This window comes from Vulpes vulpes, chromosome 13 (genome assembly GCF_048418805.1).
Source record: "Vulpes vulpes isolate BD-2025 chromosome 13, VulVul3, whole genome shotgun sequence".
In the NCBI taxonomy this organism is placed as follows: Eukaryota; Metazoa; Chordata; class Mammalia; order Carnivora; family Canidae; genus Vulpes; species Vulpes vulpes.
In genome coordinates, this window is record NC_132792.1 from 139,023,248 (window position 1) to 139,045,046 (window position 21,799).

At 36.4% G+C, this 21,799-nt stretch overlaps 1 protein-coding gene across 22 annotated transcripts in view; it reads left to right on the forward strand.

The window, feature by feature from the left end:
• Nucleotides 1-21,799, forward strand: part of RASAL2 (RAS protein activator like 2) — a 339,256-nt gene that overhangs the window by 250,503 nt on the left and 66,954 nt on the right. For 17 of the 22 annotated variants that reach the window (XR_011996350.1, XR_003235319.2, XR_003235318.2 and 14 more), the window contains one exon: nt 6,744-6,850. Coding sequence is in view for 15 of the 22 variants with exons in the window: in XM_026001231.2 (XP_025857016.1) it covers nt 6,744-6,850 (107 nt within the window). In the remaining 7 variants the exon portion in view is untranslated. Of the gene's footprint in view, nt 1-3,874; nt 5,966-6,743; nt 6,851-21,799 lie in introns of those variants that run through there. The other 5 variants (XR_011996353.1, XM_026001237.2, XM_072733106.1 and 2 more) reach the window with 1 other exon arrangement.

Consider the following 21,799-nt stretch of genomic DNA (forward strand, 5'->3'; position numbering starts at 1 on the left):
GATTTCAATTCATAGCCAGGTTGGCAAATCACTGGTTAAGTGGACTGCAATGTGATAACACATTTTTTTTAATTTAAGGATAATTAACGTACATTGTCATATTAGTTTCAGCGATTCTATGCATTACTCAGTGCTCAGCACAATAATATAATGCTAAGTGATTTAATTCTCTTTAAAATACGAAGAATCGTGTGCATATTGTTAAAGTTCTTTGAGTTTTTTTTTTAGGAAGAAGAAAATAGGAGTCTCCATGATTATTTATTTCTTCTCCATTACAGCCCATTATATAAAACAGTAGGAGAACAGGATAGCATGCATGATAATTAAAAGTACAGACTCTAGAACCAGACCCTGTGAGTTCCAGTCCTGATTCTGCCCTTTACCAGCTGTGCAAACATGGACAGAGTAATAGAACCTCTTTTTCTTTCCTTATCTATAAATAAAGGTGATAGTCCCTGTTCCAGAGAATTGATGTGACAATGGAAGAGATAACTTCTATAAAACACTTAGCATGTAATAATCATAAATGGTAGTTTGGTGTTGCAGGTATCCTCGTTATTATGTTTTTATCATTATTATTAAGATTCCTGGTGGTTATCACTAAGAACCAGAGATACACTTTGTATTAGAAACTTAAGCTACCATGTAAACATCCCTGAGCTGTTTTTTTTGGCCTTTCTGGTCGAGACTGCTATTTGCACAAAACCTGTTCTCTGCTATCCCATCCAATGTCATCATATGAAGAAATGGAATACTTGTGGGTGTCCAGACTCCTTGAACAGAGAGAAATCCATTCTCCTATTATAATAGTAAGAAGAAAATTTTAAAATAATAGAGAATAAATTTGCTGAAGTAAAGAAAAGGTGGGGAGACTGAATGGCTTTACTTTCTGAAAATTCACCACATTTGTGTACTTAGCACCAATTTGTTCAGATTGAAGTGTTGAGGGCATGCCAACTTGAAAGGTCTGCTTGTTTGAGTGAGGTACTACAGTCTCAGTGATACCAATTGGATGTATTAAAGTGACTCTGGGGATTTGTATTTCAAAGCAGCTAAATGGTAGTGACTGTCAGTACATAAGCTTTCAAGCTGTAAAAACAGGAGACAGCAGAAAATGTCCTACTGGAAAGCAGGTAGATGAAGTCCATAAAACGCCCAGGCGCTATGGTGTTGGCAACTATATAAATGCAGTCTATAATTTTCTTCTCTTCGTTCTTGTCACTTTTCCTTTACAAAATGGCTCTCTACCCAGATCTTTAAGATCCCATTGCCTTTAGGAGTCCAGCAGCAAAACATACAATCCCATTTTCATGAAGCCTTTTCTCTTTCACCTTTTGCCATTTGTTTTTGAGGTCCTTCTTTACTGAATCCGTACACATCTATTGCCTAATACTGCTCTTTGCTTCCCATTCAGTTCCTTAAATGTCTTCTCTGCTCCTGTGGAAAAGGAATTCTCCTAATTTAGAATTTATAGCATAAAGAGTTAAGTTATTTGCTTATTTTATTCATTAATAACTTGAGCCACTGATATCCTGTCTTATTTATTGTCATCATTTACACAATGTAAAGGCAAACAGATGAGAGTGAAGCAGGCTGATTCACAGCAGCACCCTGAGATTTCACTGACATGAATGGGTGCATGAACACAGTTTGGTGTGTATTCAATTTTCTGTTATGCTTTGTTGGAATGTTATTGATTTTTAAAAAGGTTTTTGAAGTGAACTGAAGAATTCCCCTTTTAAGAATATTAGAACACTTGTTTCCTAAATATAATACAAAAATATTAAAGGGGCTTCTGAATAATTGCAATTGGCAGAGCATTCACATTCATTCATGTTTTATAATTCTGTACACAAAATTACTAGGAATTGGCTTGGGTTGCCATTCATGGGAAGTATTCAGGCATACTATATATGCCACACTGCACTCATGAGCATATAATGGTTTTCTGATCTGTCGTAACTAGAAAATTTTGCTATAAGAAGGATATTTTGGTTCTTTACATCATTGTCTACCAAATTAAAACTTTGTCTTTCTACATTTTGTTCTTTTGTATTGAATTTCTGAAATTACTTTCACATTGGTAAGTAGTATTTTTTTCTTTGAAACTTGGCTCCCACATTCATCCAAGAAATTAATAATTGTTACTACCTCAAGGGCTGCCCCAAGGATTAAGAAAGATAAATTCCACATCCAACACTTAGCACAAAGCAAAGACTCAGTAATCACTAAAATTATCATAAAAATACTTCTGCCTCAAAGTAGTGCCTAAATAACTTTTATAGTACATCTTTTTTTATCTTTAGAGAAAGTATTTTGTATCATTCCTTAATGATGGTAACTCATCCTAAGAGTGGCAGACATTATCAGAATTAATGACATTTGAGTCCTGTTATTTATGTTAAGCATGTTAAGCATGCACATATGACATGATGGTATATAAACTTCAGTTAAATGTGCTTGAACAAAAATAAATGCACTTGATACTTATCAATATTTGGCCATAATGATAACAGACATAACAGATACCTTTCTCATTTAAGATATTTTCAGAGGCTTTTGTAACCTAACCCTCAGTTAATATGATAAGTATATTAACCTTTACTCTCTTTCCAAACATAATAATATTCCAGAATTATTTTAGTCACAGTCATTATTCAAAATCCTGAAAAGAAAATAATTAAGAAAGTAACAGTAAGTATATCCCCATAAGGTTTCTGTGTGATTTGTACCTTTTGGTGAAGTATGTTTGACCAGGTAGTTTATCACTTCAGAGTGAAAAGCTCAAGTCTTGACGCATAGGTCTACAGAGCTTACGTGGCCTGAGCACACTTACCCCAGTCTCGGGCTTTCTGCTACTCTTTGTTCTAGTCACACCAGTTGTACTGGCCTCCATGCTGCACCTGACCCTAGAAGCTTCATATTGGCTTCCCTCTGCCTGTAGCGTTCTTCCCTAATAAATACGAGGATGACTTCCACAGCTCATCTTCTCAACACAACTACCCATTCACTATAATTACCATAGTGGAATTACTACAACTCTTCATCTCTTTTACACTGTCCTATTTTTTTGTCCTCCTTGAAATATCTTTTGACATTTGCTTCCTGATAAGTGAATTAAGGCCATGAACAAGACAACTATAAGGTTCTAAAGGCATAGGTTGACTTCTATCTGTTGAAGAAGACAAGCACATCCTCCACCAAAAGTGCTTTTGTCCCAGCTGCCAATTTCTTTGCCACACTTTTGTCCCAGCTGCCAATTTCTTTGCCACACTTTTGTCCCAGCTGTCAATTTCTTTGCCACACTTTCCAAAGAAGGCACATCAACGGAGAGAAAAATATGTATTACATAGAATAAATGACGTTATGATAACAGACTTTGGATTTAGAGAGCCCCTTTCTTCCAAAAAGCTAATTTTACATCAAAGCATATAAATTCATTCATCTTGCCTTCATCTCTGGTTGGTCTGAACATCCCAGTTTATTAATGAAGACCAGAGCAGAAAAGGTGAGATGGCTTACACAAGATCACATAGATAGTTGATAGAGATGCTAAGAAAAGCACCCAGATGAAAAAAAAAAAAAAAGAAAAGCACCCAGATGTTTTCTTTGTTCAGTATATGTTCCACATGGAGCTGTATTGCCGGTTATCTTTTATTAAGAGAAGTAGTCACCTCATCTTGGTGCATATCCAATGGTAAAAGAAATGAAATAAATTTAAAACTTAATCAGGTCTTTATATTTTAAAACTTTTTTTGCCTTTCTATCTGAAGATGAAAAATATTTTTAGAGGATGAGAAAGTGAACAGGACAGTTTCAGACCTTTACTGAAACAATATTATAAGTCTCTATCTCAGTCTTAGAGGGCTAGCATATTTTAAAATGACTGTAATTAAATATTATAACTATGAAAGGAACAATTTTTACAGCGGGTGAAAATAATGCGGTATATGTAGCATGAGTGGGAGCAGGGAAGAGAGCTGTCTAATTTTGGTCTACTGGAACCAGTATAGATTTTCTTTCTAACTCAGCAGAAATGTGGCTTTAAGAGCATAGTAGCAGCTTTCCTTTCGGCCTGGAGATTTAAAGTTAAAGGTAGCTGGACCAGTTTAATATGCAGGCTTGCCTGTGACTAATCCAACGAGCTATTAATTCGGTCCTTGCTGATGCTGCTACCTGGTTGTACGTGGCCATTGGTGCTTGGGGTATATATCCTTCTCTCAGCTTTGAAATGGTTCTGAATCTTCTGAAAATGAAAGAACTTGGGTATTAGAGGGCCTTTTGTGCATCAGGAGATAAGTTGCATTGTTGTGGGAGCTGAGAAAGAAGTGTAGACCTCTCATCATTTGTTGATTTAGCTTATTCCCTCTTTCCACTCTTAGTGGCAGTTCAAGAAAAATTTAATTTCTTCTTTTTGAACCCAGTGGTATTCTTTAAGCTACACCAGAGTTGTGGTTTTTTTTTTCATGATGCAGAAAGAGAATCTAAAAGAGGAAGAAGTACAACAAATAACATATTTGTTAGAGTTTAAAATATGGCTGCTCATTTTAGCCAATATAATTTTACATTGTTAAAAGCCTGGAAGTGTATTTATTTAGTGAGTTCATATGCCTGAAAACTAAAATTAGATATTTGAAAGAAAATGAGGAAATAAGTTTCCATTTTTTTCCTTATCCAGAACATTGCAAATTAAGGAAAACTGTTTACTGGATCATTTTATTCTTGCTAATGGAACTTATTTTCTCCTAGTTTGGTTTCTCCATCAATTATTCAGAGATTAAGCTATGTTATACTGTAATATTCGATCTCATGTATCTTCTAATTATAGGTCATTATCAGAAGAAGGATGAGATTTTCATCTATCTTCACCAGCCCATCTCCCTACCAGCCTGCCCCCCATATAGTAGAAATGCCTAACTTGGATAATCACTCTTTAAAGTCACCTTCCAAAAAAGTCTGAAGGTCTTGTTGTTCAGTGTGCTTTGCAAAGCTGACTTGTTTAAAATTGGGGCTTTGTGCCATTGCCTTGAATTTTAGCTAATTATACTGCCATTTTTTTAGAAGTCGTGTGTGCCTACTTCAGAAAATGGCTTTGTACATTAAGGCTCATTTAACCACTGATGGTTAGAGAGAAGTTGAGAGACTTACAGTTATTGGTTGTAATTTTAAAAGTGATAGCGTGGGACTTCCTTGTACTGCAGGCGTATAAGACGCTATGTTGGCAACCTCTCAGTCATTAGGAATGTTGCAATTTGGCTTATGTTTTACGGGTCAAGATATCACACAGAGGATCTGTTTAGTCATGGAAAGAAAATCAGTGTCCAGCGTGCAAAGGTAGTAATAGGGTAAGCACTTCCAATCGGATTTTCATAGGAGGGATTGATTTGTGTTCATTCCTAGGTCTGTGTAAAATGGTGTCCTTTTGGCACTAGCTGAATATAAATTTCAGTAAATGTTTTTTCTTGCTGCAGATTAGTGCACTACAGTGAAATTTTCTGTAACTGAGGGGAGGCAGTGGTTGGGCGTCTGCTAATAGCCTGAAAGTAACTAATGAGGATGTGCAGTCGGAACGATTGATTGAATAGCTGCAGTCCTGTGTGTTTCTTTCTCGCTTGCTCTCTGCAAGCTGTAGAGAGGGAGGGGGAAGAGCAAGACACAGGGAGGGAGCGAGAGAAAAAACGCTTTCTGTTAAGTGGAAGTAGCACGGATCCCAGGGGCCAGGAGGCCAGAAATGGAAGTTTAAACTGCATCTATCTTTTAAAGGGAGAACAGCAGGAATCAAAATGTCAGTCTCCGGAGTCACGATTTACTCCTTATTTTTTAAGATCTGGAAGATAATACAGAGTACTTTTTTTAGGATGTATTTTTTTCCTTGTCCATGTTGAGATTATCTAATGTTATCTGAGAAGCTGGATTCCTATATGTCTGTCAGTTGAAGTGGAGATGGGAAGCAGTTGTGATAAAGGTATAATATGTGTATATCTATCATCTGTGTGTGCGTGTGTATGTGCATATATATATATATGCATATATTTATATCACTATGAAAAAATTGTCTAAATGTAACCTTAATGTAGTGTATAGTAACTAAATTAGAAAATACCACCTCATCTGCAGAATCCGAAGCTTGTTAGGTCAGTTTGAACAGGTTTAGGATTCCAGAGAAAGATCTTAGTAAGGTCATCTTGCCAGCACAAGGAGAAGCTGATCTATTTTTATATCTGCATAGGCATATATGTTATTTTATCCTAGCCGCTTTCGGTTGTCTCGTGGCCCTTTGGTTGCAGTCTGGTGAATCATCTTATCTGCACGGAACTGAACTTTGACCTTCGTGCAGACACCAGCAAATCATGTGCAACACTAGACTATACGCTGTTCACAAGACTATCAAAAATTTCTTTGGATTCTATTAACTTCTATATTGCTGACAAACAGAGAAGTAGGTCCATACACTGAGAGATGCAGATAGTAAGTGAATTTATAGATATTAAGTATAGCCCAGAAAAATTTACTTTCTCTATGTGCCCAGATAGAATTATAATCTGTCATGCCAAAGCAGATTTCTTATGTATGACCGGGTCTCCCTCGTCCCTTGATCATGTGGAGATAGAACGTGATGTACCTTTAAAGCGAACTGATTATTTTTGTGGTGGTGGGGGGGGTGGAAATCCCACTAATTTACGGTTTAGTCAAAGATCCTAAATTTTGGTGTCTTTATGACATTTTTTTTTCTTCTTTTGCAGAGGTGCCGGCAGAAAGGTCCCCACGCAGACGGAGTATCTCAGGGACCAGTACATCAGAGAAACCCAACTCCATGGACACTGTAAATACCTCACCCTTCAAAGTACCAGTAAGTACTCCTCTTCTCCGAAAGATATTTTATTTTTCTCTCCTTTCTTCTTGGGGTTAGAGACAGTTACTAAGGAATCAAAACATTTTGCTCAAGAATTTCTTTATAATACTGAAGTTAAAAGGACAGAGTTATCAACTTACATAGATTAACTGTGGTTAACCTCCACTACTTTCAGTAGCAGGTTTATTAGATTTTAGGGAATAATTATTTTTACTTATGGGAGATTTCTAAAATGTATAAAAAAATATGTTAAATTCAAAGTCTTCTGAACTATAGAGTGCAAATCTTTGCAGGATGCCCTTTTATCAAGTTACGAAAGAAAACCTGTCACCGTTCCATAAGATGCTGTTAGATTTTTTTTTTTCTTAACAAGTGGGAGGAGTTTTTTGGGATTTTGTGTTATTTTTCTTGGGCTAGAGTATAATCAGTGAATGATGGGACTCATATAAACAGTAAATGGTGGGACTTATAAAGTTGCATGGCAGATTATCAGAGACAATTGTGAGTTCTAATCCTGAGACCTGGCCTGTGCTTTGCTTAAGACATCTTTTAGATGACCATCTAAGTGCTTAAGAAATGCCCTGGATGAAATAGCCCAGTTTAAAATATTCCTTAAACTGATGAGGCAGTACTAAGAATCAGTATTAAATCTTAAATGCTGAAATCAGGAGGCTCTAAGTGATCAGGTCAGCTAATCACCAGTTGCACTCCTAGTTTGGACCTTTTTGATATAAGTCTGAGTAACCCAGATTTTGATTCATCCATTTTCTATGTTTATTGACTTAAGAAAGAGACTAAGTGTATCATTTTATTAAAATGTATTGTTTTTAAACTTGAAAAGAATTACTGCCATGAGGTTGGTCATTATTGTAGGTACAGAGGAAATCAATATGAGTAGAAGTAGACTTTTCTATTGGAGAAAAAAAAAGATTATTTTCTTTTAATTCAGTAAGTTAATATGTTGTATTCTTTATTTATGTATCCCAATACATTTTTTTAAGTTTGGATGACTTTTTTAAGTTGAACTGATATTTTGAGATATATAAGTTGGCATTCATTTGTAAATTAACCAAAGTGAATGTTCTATGTTTATGTTTATTAACCCTGAGAACAAGATATTTCCCCTTATTGTATTTCAGTGATCTATAGAGTTCATGGATATCTATCTGTTACTATGACACCTTTCAAATGTTACCAATTCTCTCATTTTTAAAGATCAGAAGCAAGATTGTATTAATATTCTAACCAAATTGTGACAGGAATTATAAAATATCAGACTTCATCCCTTTTCCTGAATTCTTTGTTCCATAGACATGGCTTCTCACTTAAATGTTGGGTTGTTTGTTGTTTGTTTGTTTTTTAATGAATGAAAAAAGGCATTGTTTTTCCTCCTTCCTCCCCTTCTTGTTTTCCTGATGAAACAAATCAAATAAAGTAAAACTGACCATACATATACAGTGTTTGGTGAAAAGAATTGAGTTAGAATTTGAAATATTGATACCATCATGCTAGAATAAATTTATACATATTTTTTAAAGTCAATAACTGAAGAAAGAGATACCTCTATAATATAAAACATTCAGGTACTTATATTGAATCTAAAGTTCATGGCTGGAATTTTAAAATTTAAATTAATTAGGAACAACAATTTTCATTTATATTTAAACAGTTGATAGCTGATTTAAGGTTTACCTTCCTAATAGAACTAGTTATTCTTGAGTAAAAGTAATAAACCAATGATGCATATACATGACCACTAGCACTGCTTACAAACCATGTACTTAGTTGTCATTTTTCTGACAATCTCAGCCACCTCATGGATTTAGAAATATTGAAGGAAAAAGGGGCCACTGACTGGCAGCCTACAGTTACAAAGCCCATGCACCTAGCTGTGTAGGAGAGTTTAACCAGTCCTTATCTACACAGTTATTTGAAAAATAACTATCAGAACACACTGGTTGTAATTTTTCAAAAGATGACAGTGAGTCAAGAAAGGAGTCATAAAAACAATCCAAATCACTCAGGATAAAGGCAAATAGCCCAATATTTATCAGTAGTCCTTAAGAATACTGTTGTATTACAGGATGGATGGTATACAGTAATTGACATTGATAATAATGATCCTGAATCACTAAGAAGTGGAATTATATTGTGCTGAGCTTCTCTTTAAAGTGTAACTGTGTAATATTGTATGATATATATCCATTGAGAATATTTTAAATCTTGAAAATATGTGATGCTTATAAAACTTGTTATCCAGAAAAATCTGGTTTGTGAATACCTTATTCCATGATAATGCTGTATAAATAATTTATATTCTTTTACAAGAAACCAAAATATGCTGGCTAGATGAACTGCAGTACCTCATATATCTGTGAAAGTACACAGTATGTTTTAAATTTCCATAGAATACCGATAGCTAATGTGATTTACTTAAATGTAATGCCAATAAGAATTATGTCTAGTTTTCAGATCAACACAAAATATTTTTGTGGTTGATATCACAACAGAGTCTCTGAATATGGAAAAGCAGAACAAAAAGGAACCAAACTTTGAGATACTTAACTAAGTTAATTATCTAGTGTTTTATGTTATTAACATGATTGTTTCCATAGAAATGATCCATGTTAACTTTATGAAGGAGCAGAAGTGACTTTTAAGGACAAGTTCTTGTGGTTCTAGGATTCAGGGGTCTTTACTGTGGTGAACCACAAGTTCACTACTTATCAAGTAGACTCTCCAAAGGGCTTGTTCTTCCCAGCTCCATTTTCGGGCAAATACTAAAGAGCAGATAAAGAAGTTTTTAGCAAGCCTCGACTGAAATTATTGACAATAACACACTTACTGAATGCTTACTTTGGGCCAAGTATTAGTGATTCACCAATTATTGAACTTTCTTGGCACCAGGTTCTGGGGAAACAGAAATGAACACAACAGAATTTTCCATTCCCAGAGCATTTCTAGTCTAGTAGCAAGAGACAGAAAAACAACCAGATTCACAAGGAGGTAGATAAGCGTGGTGACACTGGTTTTTAACAATGCATTGTATAAGCTAAGGCTTTGCCGGGGAGCCAGTATTTGAGCTGTTTCAAAGGCTGAATGAAAATAATTGACAGGCAGAAGAGTATTCCAGGCTGAGGCAATAGCATTTTAGAAAGACACACTTCACGAAGTGACTGAGGCGTCCAGGGAATGTAGAAAGGGTTCAGTGAGGCACGAGCCAAAAAGCATGTAGGCAAAAATAGCAAGAGAGAAGGATGGGGAGGTAGGTTGGGGCAAGACTGTGAATGTTTGTTTGCCTAGCTTAACTAAATTTGGCAAGTGTTAGAGGTTTGTTTTTTGAAATATTTATCTTGGCTCAAAAACTAAACCAAAAAAAAGCTAGTCTCATGGATTCTCCAAAAGGGCCTTCTTCTCACCTCCATTTGTATAAATACTGGTATTGGTAAGTTAACTTGGCTTTTCCCTAAGTGACTTTTTCCTCTTGCTATCAATATTGCAACTCAGGGCTATAGGTCAAGGACTGCCTGCCATTCAATAGAGGGCCATCCCAGCACCCACCCACTAGTTCTAGAGTAGTGGTTAGCTTGAGGGAGATCCAGGAGAAGCAGGCATGTAAGAGTCACTTGTATCCCGCTGGCTGCTGCTGGATATGGCAGGAAGGAGCCAAGGAGTAACTATAGCAGTGAACCCAAATCAGGGAAGCCCAAAACCTTTGTATATCTTTCTCAACTCCCAAAATGTATATTTTTAAAAACTTCAAGTGGATAACCAGTACAACAGTATATTCACATATATTTCTTAGTCTAAGCCACCTTTACATCAGTGGTAAACAGCAGAGTCAATACATTTAAAAATAAAGATAAACATAAGAGGGAACTTACATGGCCCAACATATAGGTAAGGCAAGAAGGTCCTGGTTTTTAGGGATGTCTCAGTATATTTATACTTTTGTCTATTCATAGCTGTAAGGAAAAGCAGAGAGATCTGCAGGGTAGTTTTTCTGTTTCTTGTATTGATTCCATATTTCTTTACCTTAATTCCAGTTGCAACTCTTTGTGGGTTGTGTCCCTCATTAGACATTATGTAAGTATCTTGTCTTTGTAGCTACTTCAGTGCCTAACACAGTACTTTGCACACGGTAAGCACTCAACAAATAATTGTTAAATGGATAAGATATGCATGAATTATTGAATGACCAGGATGAAGTGAGTATCTCGCATTTACTCTCTTGGTATTACTGATGGTATCTCACTCTAGTGGATTACTAAACCATTTAATAATCACTAGGCAATCATTTGGAGTAAATGAGTGTACCTGTGCAGAAAAGTTACATTTTTTCTTCAACCTAGAGATTTTAATATGTATTTGGAATTCGGGGCTATGGTATTTTATGTATATAGTATATATATATATGCTGTCGCTACTTACATTGTGAAGTGAAACTAGATAGAATTTTTTATTTAATGATTTGTTTCTGTGGATATTTCTTTGAGTCTTTTAGGTGCCATACAAATGTATAAGCTCACAATGTTTTTGCAGATTTGAGTTTTGACTATTAGCTTCTTCAAGAACCATTTTAGTTATTTGAATAGTTTTAGCCTCTTTTTAAAGATGCTATTTTTCTTTCTTTTTTTTTTTTTTAGTATCTTGCTAGACTTTTTACATTTGTCATATTTGTGTTTTCCTCTAATTAAAACATCCATTATATGTCTTATACATTGTTAAAACTAGATTCAAATGATATTATGGGGGTGATTAGGAAGGAATGAGTAAACTAATGAAAATTATCCAGGTACTTAAATTTAATTCAGAAAGGGAAAATGATCATGCCTTGTATATATTTCGTTCACATTGCCTGAGTTTTTGAAACATGCTTCTTTCTTTAATGTTCTATTTATAAAGTGACTATTGATATTTATGATTTTTATATCACTTCTCCTTAGACGATGCCATTAATTTGGCTTTGGCTAAAAGAAAGCTGCTTGTGTTCCGGGCCAGGTGCTTGGCTTAGTGTTCTCATTTCCATAACACAATGGTCTGAGTTGGCCTTCCATGTAAATGTAACACAATGCAGTCGCAGCTGCTTCGTTTGTATTAGCTTTGAGCTTGGCTCTGAAAGAATTCAGGCACTAAAATATATGCCAAGACAACCAGAAAGCATAGTTGAACTAAGGCAGTAGCTGACTATTCCTTTGTAACCCTTCTTGTTCCTGTCACAGTGACACCTGAGCATTGCCAATAAGATATATAGTAGATAGAAAAGACTGTCAAAAGATGAAAATTTTGCATAGTTTTTAGAAGAGGTAAAGCTTTGGAAGAATAAATATAGACTAAGTTAAATTTTTATGTAAAAAGAAATATTACACCCTTTCTTAAGTATTGAGATGTGAGGCTCAGTTGGGTATTGGTCTCTGTTTTGAATAGAATCCTCAATGAGAGCAATAAGATCCTCAATAAGATTTTTGTTTTTCCAACTTAAACAAAGAGACAAAGCTTCATGACCACTTGGTAAAGATCAAATATTTACCAATAATACCAATAATCAAATATGATTATTGTCAAAACCAGTGGTTTTCAACTCTGGCTATACCTAAATATTACCTAAGGAACGTCCCCCAAAACAAACACACATACAAGACTAATGCCTGGGCTCTACCTCAAACCAGTTAAATCAAAATCTCTAGACTAGAACCCAGTATTCTGTATTTTTAAAAAACCTTCCCAGGTGATTCTAATACGTACCCAGGATTGAGAGCTATTTATCCAAATGATTTGTCAGTATATTTGGAACCCATTTTAGTCCCATGTCTTCCCTGCAGACATCACTGCTTTCTTTTGTACCTTCAAGTCTGGCATAAGAAACTAATAAGTGATATTTTTTCTGTGGCCTGTCATAGCTCACAAATGCTGCATTGTATATTAGTTGTCCTTCCAAGTGTTTGACACCGTCAGTTCAGATGACAAGTCTACATTTACAAAATACTTTATTGTGGCATAGTGACCTTTGATGAGCCTAAGAATCTAGTTTTAGGCGTGAAATAATCAATTTGAATTTATAGCATCCAAGGTGCAATACCATTTTAATTTTTGTATTCCTCATTGCATTTGCATCCCTGGACACTTTAAGTTCTATCCTCTGCTACTTAACGATTCTATATCCAACTTTTCTTCTCTTTACTGACCATCTGTGTAGAGTTAAAGTCCAAAGTAGGATCACCCTGAAGTGGTACTTCTTTTTAATAGAGAGTGTATTTATATTCATGTATGTATGAATATATATGAATTATATTCATATTATATGTCTATCAAAATAGTACTACCAGAGTAAAAATAATATAATAAACATAAGAATGTCAGAAAAGGAAAATTATAGTCTGAAGATGTTAAGTATTAACTATACCTTTAAATCATTTTGTAATCAGAAGAGGTGTAATTTTTAAGTTTTTTAATAATAAATATCCTAGAAAATATAAAATTTGAAGCAGAGAAAAAAGGAATAAGGTTAGATACAAACCCTTAAGAGAGGTGGAAAGGAGATAGCAAATACCTGGAAGAAAAGAGAACAGGCATGGCAGGGAATATTGCCCAGGTTCTCAACTTGAAAGAATAAAAGAATGAGGGAAACTCTCCTCGATTTATGGTTATTCATAAAATAGGTTTGCAGTAGTGCTGACTAGTGAAGATGCCAGTGGTATCTTGCCCAGGAGAAGAGGGCTATTTCAGAGAGAGAATGAGAGGAACTCACATAGCTCATTCTTATGGATAGTATACTATAAGCCCCTCTTCCTCAAAGCAAAGATATTTTTCTTCTGCTTTAATGGGGAGTGGAGGCTTAACACTTTTCATTTTACAATTAGAAATAAATGTTTTGAAGGGCTAAAGCCCACTAAAGGAAATGTAACTAACCTCTACGCACAGCTCTAAGCACACCTCTAAGCATGATATCAGATGCTTTCCTCTTTCACAGAAGTTAAGAAGCTAGAGATATGGAAATGAAACTTTGCCAACTTCTCAATTTTGCTAGTGTTAGCTGAACAGGAAGGTATTTTTGTACATCTCAGCTATACCTATACTCAGCAGGTTACGAGCATTGCTGGTAAATAATAACACTTTGAATGCCTTCTTATTATCAGGCCCATTAATTCTATAACCAAGGCCAGGACCATTCCACAGGATTTTTAAATGTTTGTTTCATATTAAGCACCTACTAATTTCATGTTAAAAGAACTTCATTCCTAGGTTATTATTTTGATTATAATATCACTACAAAATTTTTTGTCAGACTGTTGTAGCTATTAAAAGAAAGGCTCCAAAAGGATTTGAATAGATACATCTTCAAAGAAGATAAACAAATGGCCAATACACACATGAAAAGATGCTCAGCATCATTTGTCATTAGGGAAATGCAGATCAAAACCACAGTGAGATACCACTTCATACATACTAGAATGACTATGATCAAAGAGAGAACACAGTAAGTGTTGACAAGGATGTGGAAAAATTAGAACCCTCCTATATTGCTGAAGGGAATTTAAAATGGCACGGTCGCTTTGTAAACAGTTTGACAGTTCCTCAAAGTTAAACATAGACTTACCATATGACCTAATAATTCTACTTCTAAGTATATATACGAGAAAATTGAAAACACACGTTTATACAAAATCTTGTGCGTGAATGTTCATGGGAGCATTATCTGTAACAGCCAAAAAGTGGACACAACCCAAAGTCTATCAACTAAAGAAGGATGGATATACAAAATGTGGTGTCTCTATTGTTCACCCATAAAAAGGAGTGAAGAACTGACATGCTACAACATGGTAGACCCTTAGAAACAATATGCTAAGTGAATGAAACCAGAAACAACAGGCCATATATTGTATGATTCTGTTATTATGAAATGTCCAGAATAGGCAAATCCACAGAGAGAGAAACTACATTAATGGTTGCCAAGGGTTGAGGAGAGAATGTGACTGCTAATTTGTATGGGATACCTTTGGGGGGTGATGAAAATATTCTGGAATTAGACTGTGGTGACTGTTATACAACGTTTTGAATAGACAACAACCACTAACATGTACACTTTAAAAAAGTGAGTTTGAAAAAAAAAAGTGAGTTTGGTGATGCATGAATTATATTTCAATAAAGCTGTTTAGAAAATTTAGGAAAAAAGCATAGACAGTATCTGAATGCTTCTTAATACTGATTACAAGTTAAAATGATAATATTTTTGTTATATTGGATTAAATGAAATATATTTTGGGGAGGAAAAAAGACAACAAAATGCATTTCGTTGTATATTGGCTACTTATTTTCTATAAGTTTTTTTTTAGACACTCATTAGTGATACTTTGCATATTTGCATTTTTATGCAAACTACCATAATTTTGCCTGCTATAAGGAAGCTTATATAGCTTCATACATTTTTACTCAAGAATATAGAAATAGGAAGCATGACATTTAGTTTTAAAAGAAAAAAAATTATAGCATATGTGAATAATTTTTAATTTTTGAACATTTTTACATCTTAAGAGTTATTCATACCTTATATAGTACACTTTATATATAATCTTCCATAAATTGAGTTGTCTATTAAATAAACTGACTTTTTTCATTTTGTATATAGTCCACCTTTGCCTCCATATTCTTACATGATGTTTTAGATGTGGCCTTATTTAATGGATTAATGCTGAGATCTTCATACTAGAAGGACCTTTTCCATGACATTTTATATAGCAATGAAATTCATGATCAACAAAGCAGAAAAGAGAAAGCGATGTTTTGTTGGAGAATCTTCTTCTAAACAGTCTTCTGTGTTCTACTAACACTTAGTTCTGCTGTCTGATCGTAATGTAAATCCAGCTTGCCCCAAACTGTGTTCACTTATGTCTTTCCCCCAAACCATTTCCCCCCTGAATTTCTGTGTAGTACTACAGATTTCTTCAGTTCCCAGAACAGTAGTATTTTCTTTCCTCCCAAATTCAGTTACCAGATTGTCTCTTCTCCTCTCTTCAAATTCATCCATTCCACTGCTCGCCAGCCCCGCTACTATTTACCTCAATGGCCAGTGCTTGTTTTCTTCCCCTGAACCACTTACCAGGACCTGCTTCATGAGCATGAGACCAGTCCAGTGCACAGGCCCTGCATTCAGAAGGACCCTATGGATGGAATTTAACATTCTGTGGTTTTCATCCTAAGATTCTTATCGACCCACCTTTGGATTTGTCTTCTGTGAGTGAGGTCCAGTGGGACAGTGGAGTGTGTGCTGGGACTCAGAGCCAAGGCCTGGCTCAGCCTCCTGTTGCCTCCCCGGGATGGACTCCATACTGCCACTTCCCCACCCCCAGAATCCCAACCAGCCTCTCCCATCTGCCTCACCCAGCCCCTAGCTGTCACTCTCTGACCCTGGCACAGGCCTTTGTACAAGCATAAAAAAAGATAGAGGTTAGCCTGCACACCCTGTGACATCTCGAGGCAGTACTTGGCAGAGCTATCCTTGCTCCTGCTTGTCAGCTTAACTGGTGTCTGGCAGTTAGCCAAAGGCCACCACTCAGTTGGGGCAAGCCTCTTTCCCATCCCTAAGCCAGATACCTAGTGAGTTGCAGAGTCAGCCGTGGGAAGGAAAGAAGCCTGGCTCAACTTCCCTACCCTGGGCCTGGGCCTGGCACATGGGTTTACTGGCTGAAGAAGGGCAACCTAGCAACCAGTGGGGCCACCCATATACTGAGTTGTGGGCAGGGGCCCTGGGCATCTGTGAAGGTCTGCACTTGCCCTGGTGCCTGAGGGAGCATGACACTAAATTGCAAATGAAAAACACCAGAGCAGGGCAGCCCAGGTGGCTCAGTGGTTTAGCGCTGCCTTCGGCCCGGAGTGTGATCCTGGAGACCCAGCATCAAGTGCCCCTTCGGGTTCCCTGTGTGGAGCCTGCTCCTCCCTCTGCCTGTGTCTCTGCCTCTCTCTCTCTCTCTCTCTCTCTCTGTGTGTGTGTGTGTTCTCATGAATAAATAAATAAAATCTTAAAAAAAAAAAGAAAGAAAGAAAAACACCAGAGCAGATGGAGAGAGACAGCCCAAGAAAAGGAAGTTTGCAATTTTAGTACTTTTTAATTTTATTTTATTTATTTATTCATGATAGACACAGAGAGAGAGAGAGGCAGAGACACAGGCAGAGGGAGAAGCAAGCCCCATTCAGGGAGCCTGACGTGGGACTGGATCTCAGGTCCCCAGGACCAGGCCCTCGGCTGAAGGTGGTGCTAAACCACTGAGCCACCGGGGCTGCCCGATTTTAGTACTTTAACGGCCCTGAGTTCCTGCCTTTAGAACAAGGGCCCTTGTATTTTGCACTGAGCCCCTCAAAATATGTAGGCAGTTCCATCTAGTACAGTGGAGACTTTAATTCATCTCCTAGCCTCCAGCACCTCTGTCCCCACGTTAGCCTTTGCACTGTTGCTTTAACCCTGATCATTACTTGACTCTCCCTTGCTCAGGGTTATGTAGTAGTTCTCTATGGTCTTGTGCCCATGGACATGACCAAATTATATACATTTTATGTGGCTTGCACAGTGAGTTCTTTGCACTCTCCTCTTTCTCTCCCTTCTTTCTTCTTCTCACTTAAATGTTTCCAGACAGAGCTAGCTTTTCCATCAAAAAGCATCAGTCACCTGCTGAAATCTTTTGAGTTTGACTCATGTTTTATAGGATGATAAAAACCAAAGTTCACTTGGCTCAGAGAACCTTTCATTGTCAAATTTTTGGCTGCCCTTCCAGTTCCATTTCATAATAGCCAATATCCCCATTCCCACCCCCAGATCTCTCAGCCTCCAAACTTAGAGGGTGCTCCACCTTAGTGCTCCATATTTACCAAACTTAAGAGTTCCCCAAACAAGTTTTCTCAGGTATCTTTGCACATTTCTGCCTAAAAAGGCCACCTTCTATGCTTCCTAAAAGTATTTTCATCCTTTAAAATTCAGCTCCAGTGTCTCACTACCTCTTCTAGGCAACATTAGCCTTGACCTTCTCTATCTTTCCATAGAGGTGTGCATTTATTGGTTATAGTACTCACTGTAGGGTCATCATTTGCATGGTTGCCTTCCCTGGTATGTAATATTCTAGGTGGCGGTCTCCAGAATAGGATGTGTGTATCTCAGAGGGTACTAAATATGATCCATATGAGTTGCAGAAAGAAAATACTTCATTTTTAAAATTTTACTCTTTAAATTTTTATGTTATCAAATGTTTTATAATCCTACATTAGAACAATTCTTGTATTTTATAAGTAAATAATTTTAGGAATGTATACTAACAATATTTTACTCATTTGATACATAGTCAAAACAATTTAGAAACCACTGTTCTAGAAGATCAGGATTGTATCTTACTAATCTTAAAATTCCAGGTTTGACCTTTTCTTTTTCCTGACCTGTTTATGAAAATTCACTCATGATTACCCAGAGTATGCCCATTGCAAAGATATTAACCTCTTAAGCCAGAACATCTCCATCTTAGTTGATGGTTTAAAATTAATCAGTGTTGTGAAATGTTTTTTTTTAAGGGTCTGCATTAATCTCTTAAGTAAAATAGAATTAAAGGAGGAATGTAGTGAGTAGAAGGAAATGATTTTCTATGGAAGTCCTGTGAGATTAATGATAGAGTAATTCATGGGGACTATCTTAGTTGGCTTCTTACTCAAGGAGTAATTGGATGTATAGGAATGTTGTCTGCTCTCAGCTTTTTGAAAGTTAAATGAGAAAAAGATAATCGCTCTAGCAGAAGTGAAGGTCAAAACCTGATGCTCTGTCCTTACGCTAACTGGGCCCCATATCTTATGCAGTCAGTGAGACCGTTGTCACTCAAGAGCTCTTCTCCATTAAAATCAGGTGCCCACAGTTGGAAAAGGCTCTGCACTCTTCCAACCATATTATCTACAGCCTGTGTTACCTGCCTTTGAATTTTGCCAGAGTATCAGTACAAAGATTTTATATTATTAGCATTTAGGAACTTGTACATAAAAACAGGCAAAGGAGTGATAAGAACTGTATTTTTTAAATGTATGTTCAGTTAGTGTCTCACATGTGTGACCAAGAGCAAATTGTTTGACCTACTCTAAAGCCTATGATGCCTCTTTTATGCTAATGAAATACTATACAGATATTTTAAGATCCTTGGAGATTTGGAAGGGGGGGAGGTACTATATACTAAGGATCAATATGTTAATATTTGGGGCCTAAATTTATGATGAAAAAAAAAATACTTCCAGCATTAGAAACAGTACAGTTAGGAAATAGCCTTTAGAAGTATACCTAATAAAATCCTTTCCGTGATGTGTTTCTCCTTCACTTCCCCATTTTCTATATTTTTTTAAAAAGTCATCCTGATAGATATTAGTAAAGAATAATTATATTGCTTTATTTGTATCTTTTGCTTACCCCCATTTCCATAATAATGAGTTTTAGGTGCATTTTGTTTCACCAGAGGCAGTAAGAATTTTATTTTTTTAAATTATTACTAGGCTCTAAAGCCCCCCCCTCCCATCTGTGATGCTTTTATTCTTAGAGTCCTAGAAATGAGAGATGGAAAACTTCAATTAAATTCATCTAGTCCATCTCCCCTGACAATGAAAAAGTGTCTCTCACATTATATTATCTGATGCTTTTTCAGGCTTCCCTGATAACCTCTGGGACATTGTCCAATAGACTAATAGACCTCACTTCGGGAGAATGTTCTCTTTCTTAGTTTTGACCCATCATTTCTCATTATTTTATCCCTTAAAGCCATTTTTCTTATATTCGTATTCTGTGAACTTAAGATCAGCAGTCTCTGCCAGTCACAAGAAAATCAACATATATCTCATTAGCAGGAACTGAGGTGGTCTACAGAAGTGAATATTCCAGATACTAAACTTTTCCCCTTTAAACACAGATTTAACTTAACTTTAATAATTTTAAGGAGTTTTCCCCCCTTGAATGTATTAGATATTTTCACTACTTTCTTGAATGTATTAGACTTTTCTTAATTATTCAGGTTAATCATTATCATTCTGCAAGTATATTATTAAGTAATCTACTGTATGCTAAGCATTGAAGAAGTACAAAGATGAATTTAGTAATGTTTGCCTTCAGGAGTTAAGTCTCAGCAGGGTATATAAAATAGGAGTTAAGACTCAGTAGGAGATATGGCATAGGAATAGAACTAATTATTGGTCAAGACAGAGGAAAACAGTAATATAAACAAAAGAGCTTAGATAATCACAGGCAAGAGACTATATAACTCCTATTAGAGAAATCAGGAATAGTTTCCTGAGGAGTTGGCATTTGAAACAAATAGTGTAGGGACAAGTGAGTAGTGGCCATTTCGAAAAAAAAGATAAAATGAGATGTGTATTTCACACCTCACATAAGGGTGAACTCCAAATGGATTAGGGATCTAAATGTAAAATAAAAAATAAACCATACAAGTACTACAAGCAAGCATTGATAGCCTTAATGTAGGAAAAAACTTTCCGTAATGGTTACTGACAAGCCAGAGGCAAGAATGTTTTTAAAAATTGTGTGGTGGGGCAGCCCGGTGGCTCAGTGGTTTGGCGCCACCTTCAGCCCGGGGCATGATCCTGGGAACTCCAGATCGAGTCCCAAGTTGGACTCCCTGCATGGAGCCTGCTTCTCCCTCTGCCTGTGTCTCTGCCATTTTCTCTCTCTCTCTCTCTCTCTCTCTCTCTCTCTCTCTCTCATGAATAAATAAAAAAATATTTTTAAAAATTGTGTGGTGGAGTGCCTGGGTGACTCAGTCGGCTGAGTTTCAGTTTGGGGTTGTGGGATCAGCCCCACATCAGGTTCATACTTTGTGCGGAGTCTGCTAGGGATTCTCTCTCTCTCCCCCTTCCTCTGCTGCTTCCCCGACTCACGCACGCACATACGTGTGCACACTTTCTCTCTCCAGCCTGTAAAATAACTCTTTTTTAAAAATTATGTGGCAAAAAAAACATCATAACAAAGTTAAAGACAATCAGCTGAGAGAAAACATTCACAACATATGAAGGACCATTAAAATTTGAGGGACAAATGACCAAAACCCAATAGAAAAACTGGGGGAAAAGTTTGAACAGTAGTTTCCAAATGCTATAAAAATTGTCCTAAACAGATAGAATGTTCAAACCCACTTATAATCAGAGAAATGCAAATTAGAACAATATTTTGATACTATCTCACGTTTTAGACTAGCAAAAACTATACAGTATGACAAATTTTGTTGGTGAGGTCATAGGAAACAATCTGATACATTGCTGATGGGAATACAAACTAGTACAATCCTTCTAGAGGAGATTTTGGCACAGCTACCTACATGCTTACCATTTGACCCAGCAATCTCATTTCTAACCGTGTACCCTGCAGGTGTACCTCCAGCAGTATGAAAATACAGATGCACAAGATATTCTTTGCAGCACTGTTTATAATTGCAAAATATTGGGAACAATCTAAATGCCCACTTGTAAGAAAATAATTATATAAACTATGTGTGGAAGAAAGGTAGAATAATGGCCCCCAAGATGTCCACATCTTACACAGAATCTGTAATTATGCTATTTTACATGGCAAAAGAGACTTTTGCAGATGGGATTAAGGCTAAAGACCTTGAGGTGAGAAGAGTACCATCGATTATCTAGGTGGGTTCAATCTAATCCCAAGGCCTTAAAACAGAACCTTTCAGAAAGATGTGACATTGCTAGCCTTGAAGATAGAGGAAGAGAATCATAAACCAAGAAGTGCGGGTGGCTTTTGGAGATGGAAGAGGCTCGAAACAGATTCTCTCCTATGGCCTTTAGAAAGGAATATAGCCCTACAGACACCTTGATTTTAGCCAGGTGAGACCTATGGACTTTTGACCCACAGAACTGTAAGATAACAAGATTTGTACTGTTTGAGCCACCTTATTGTGATAATTTGTTATTGTG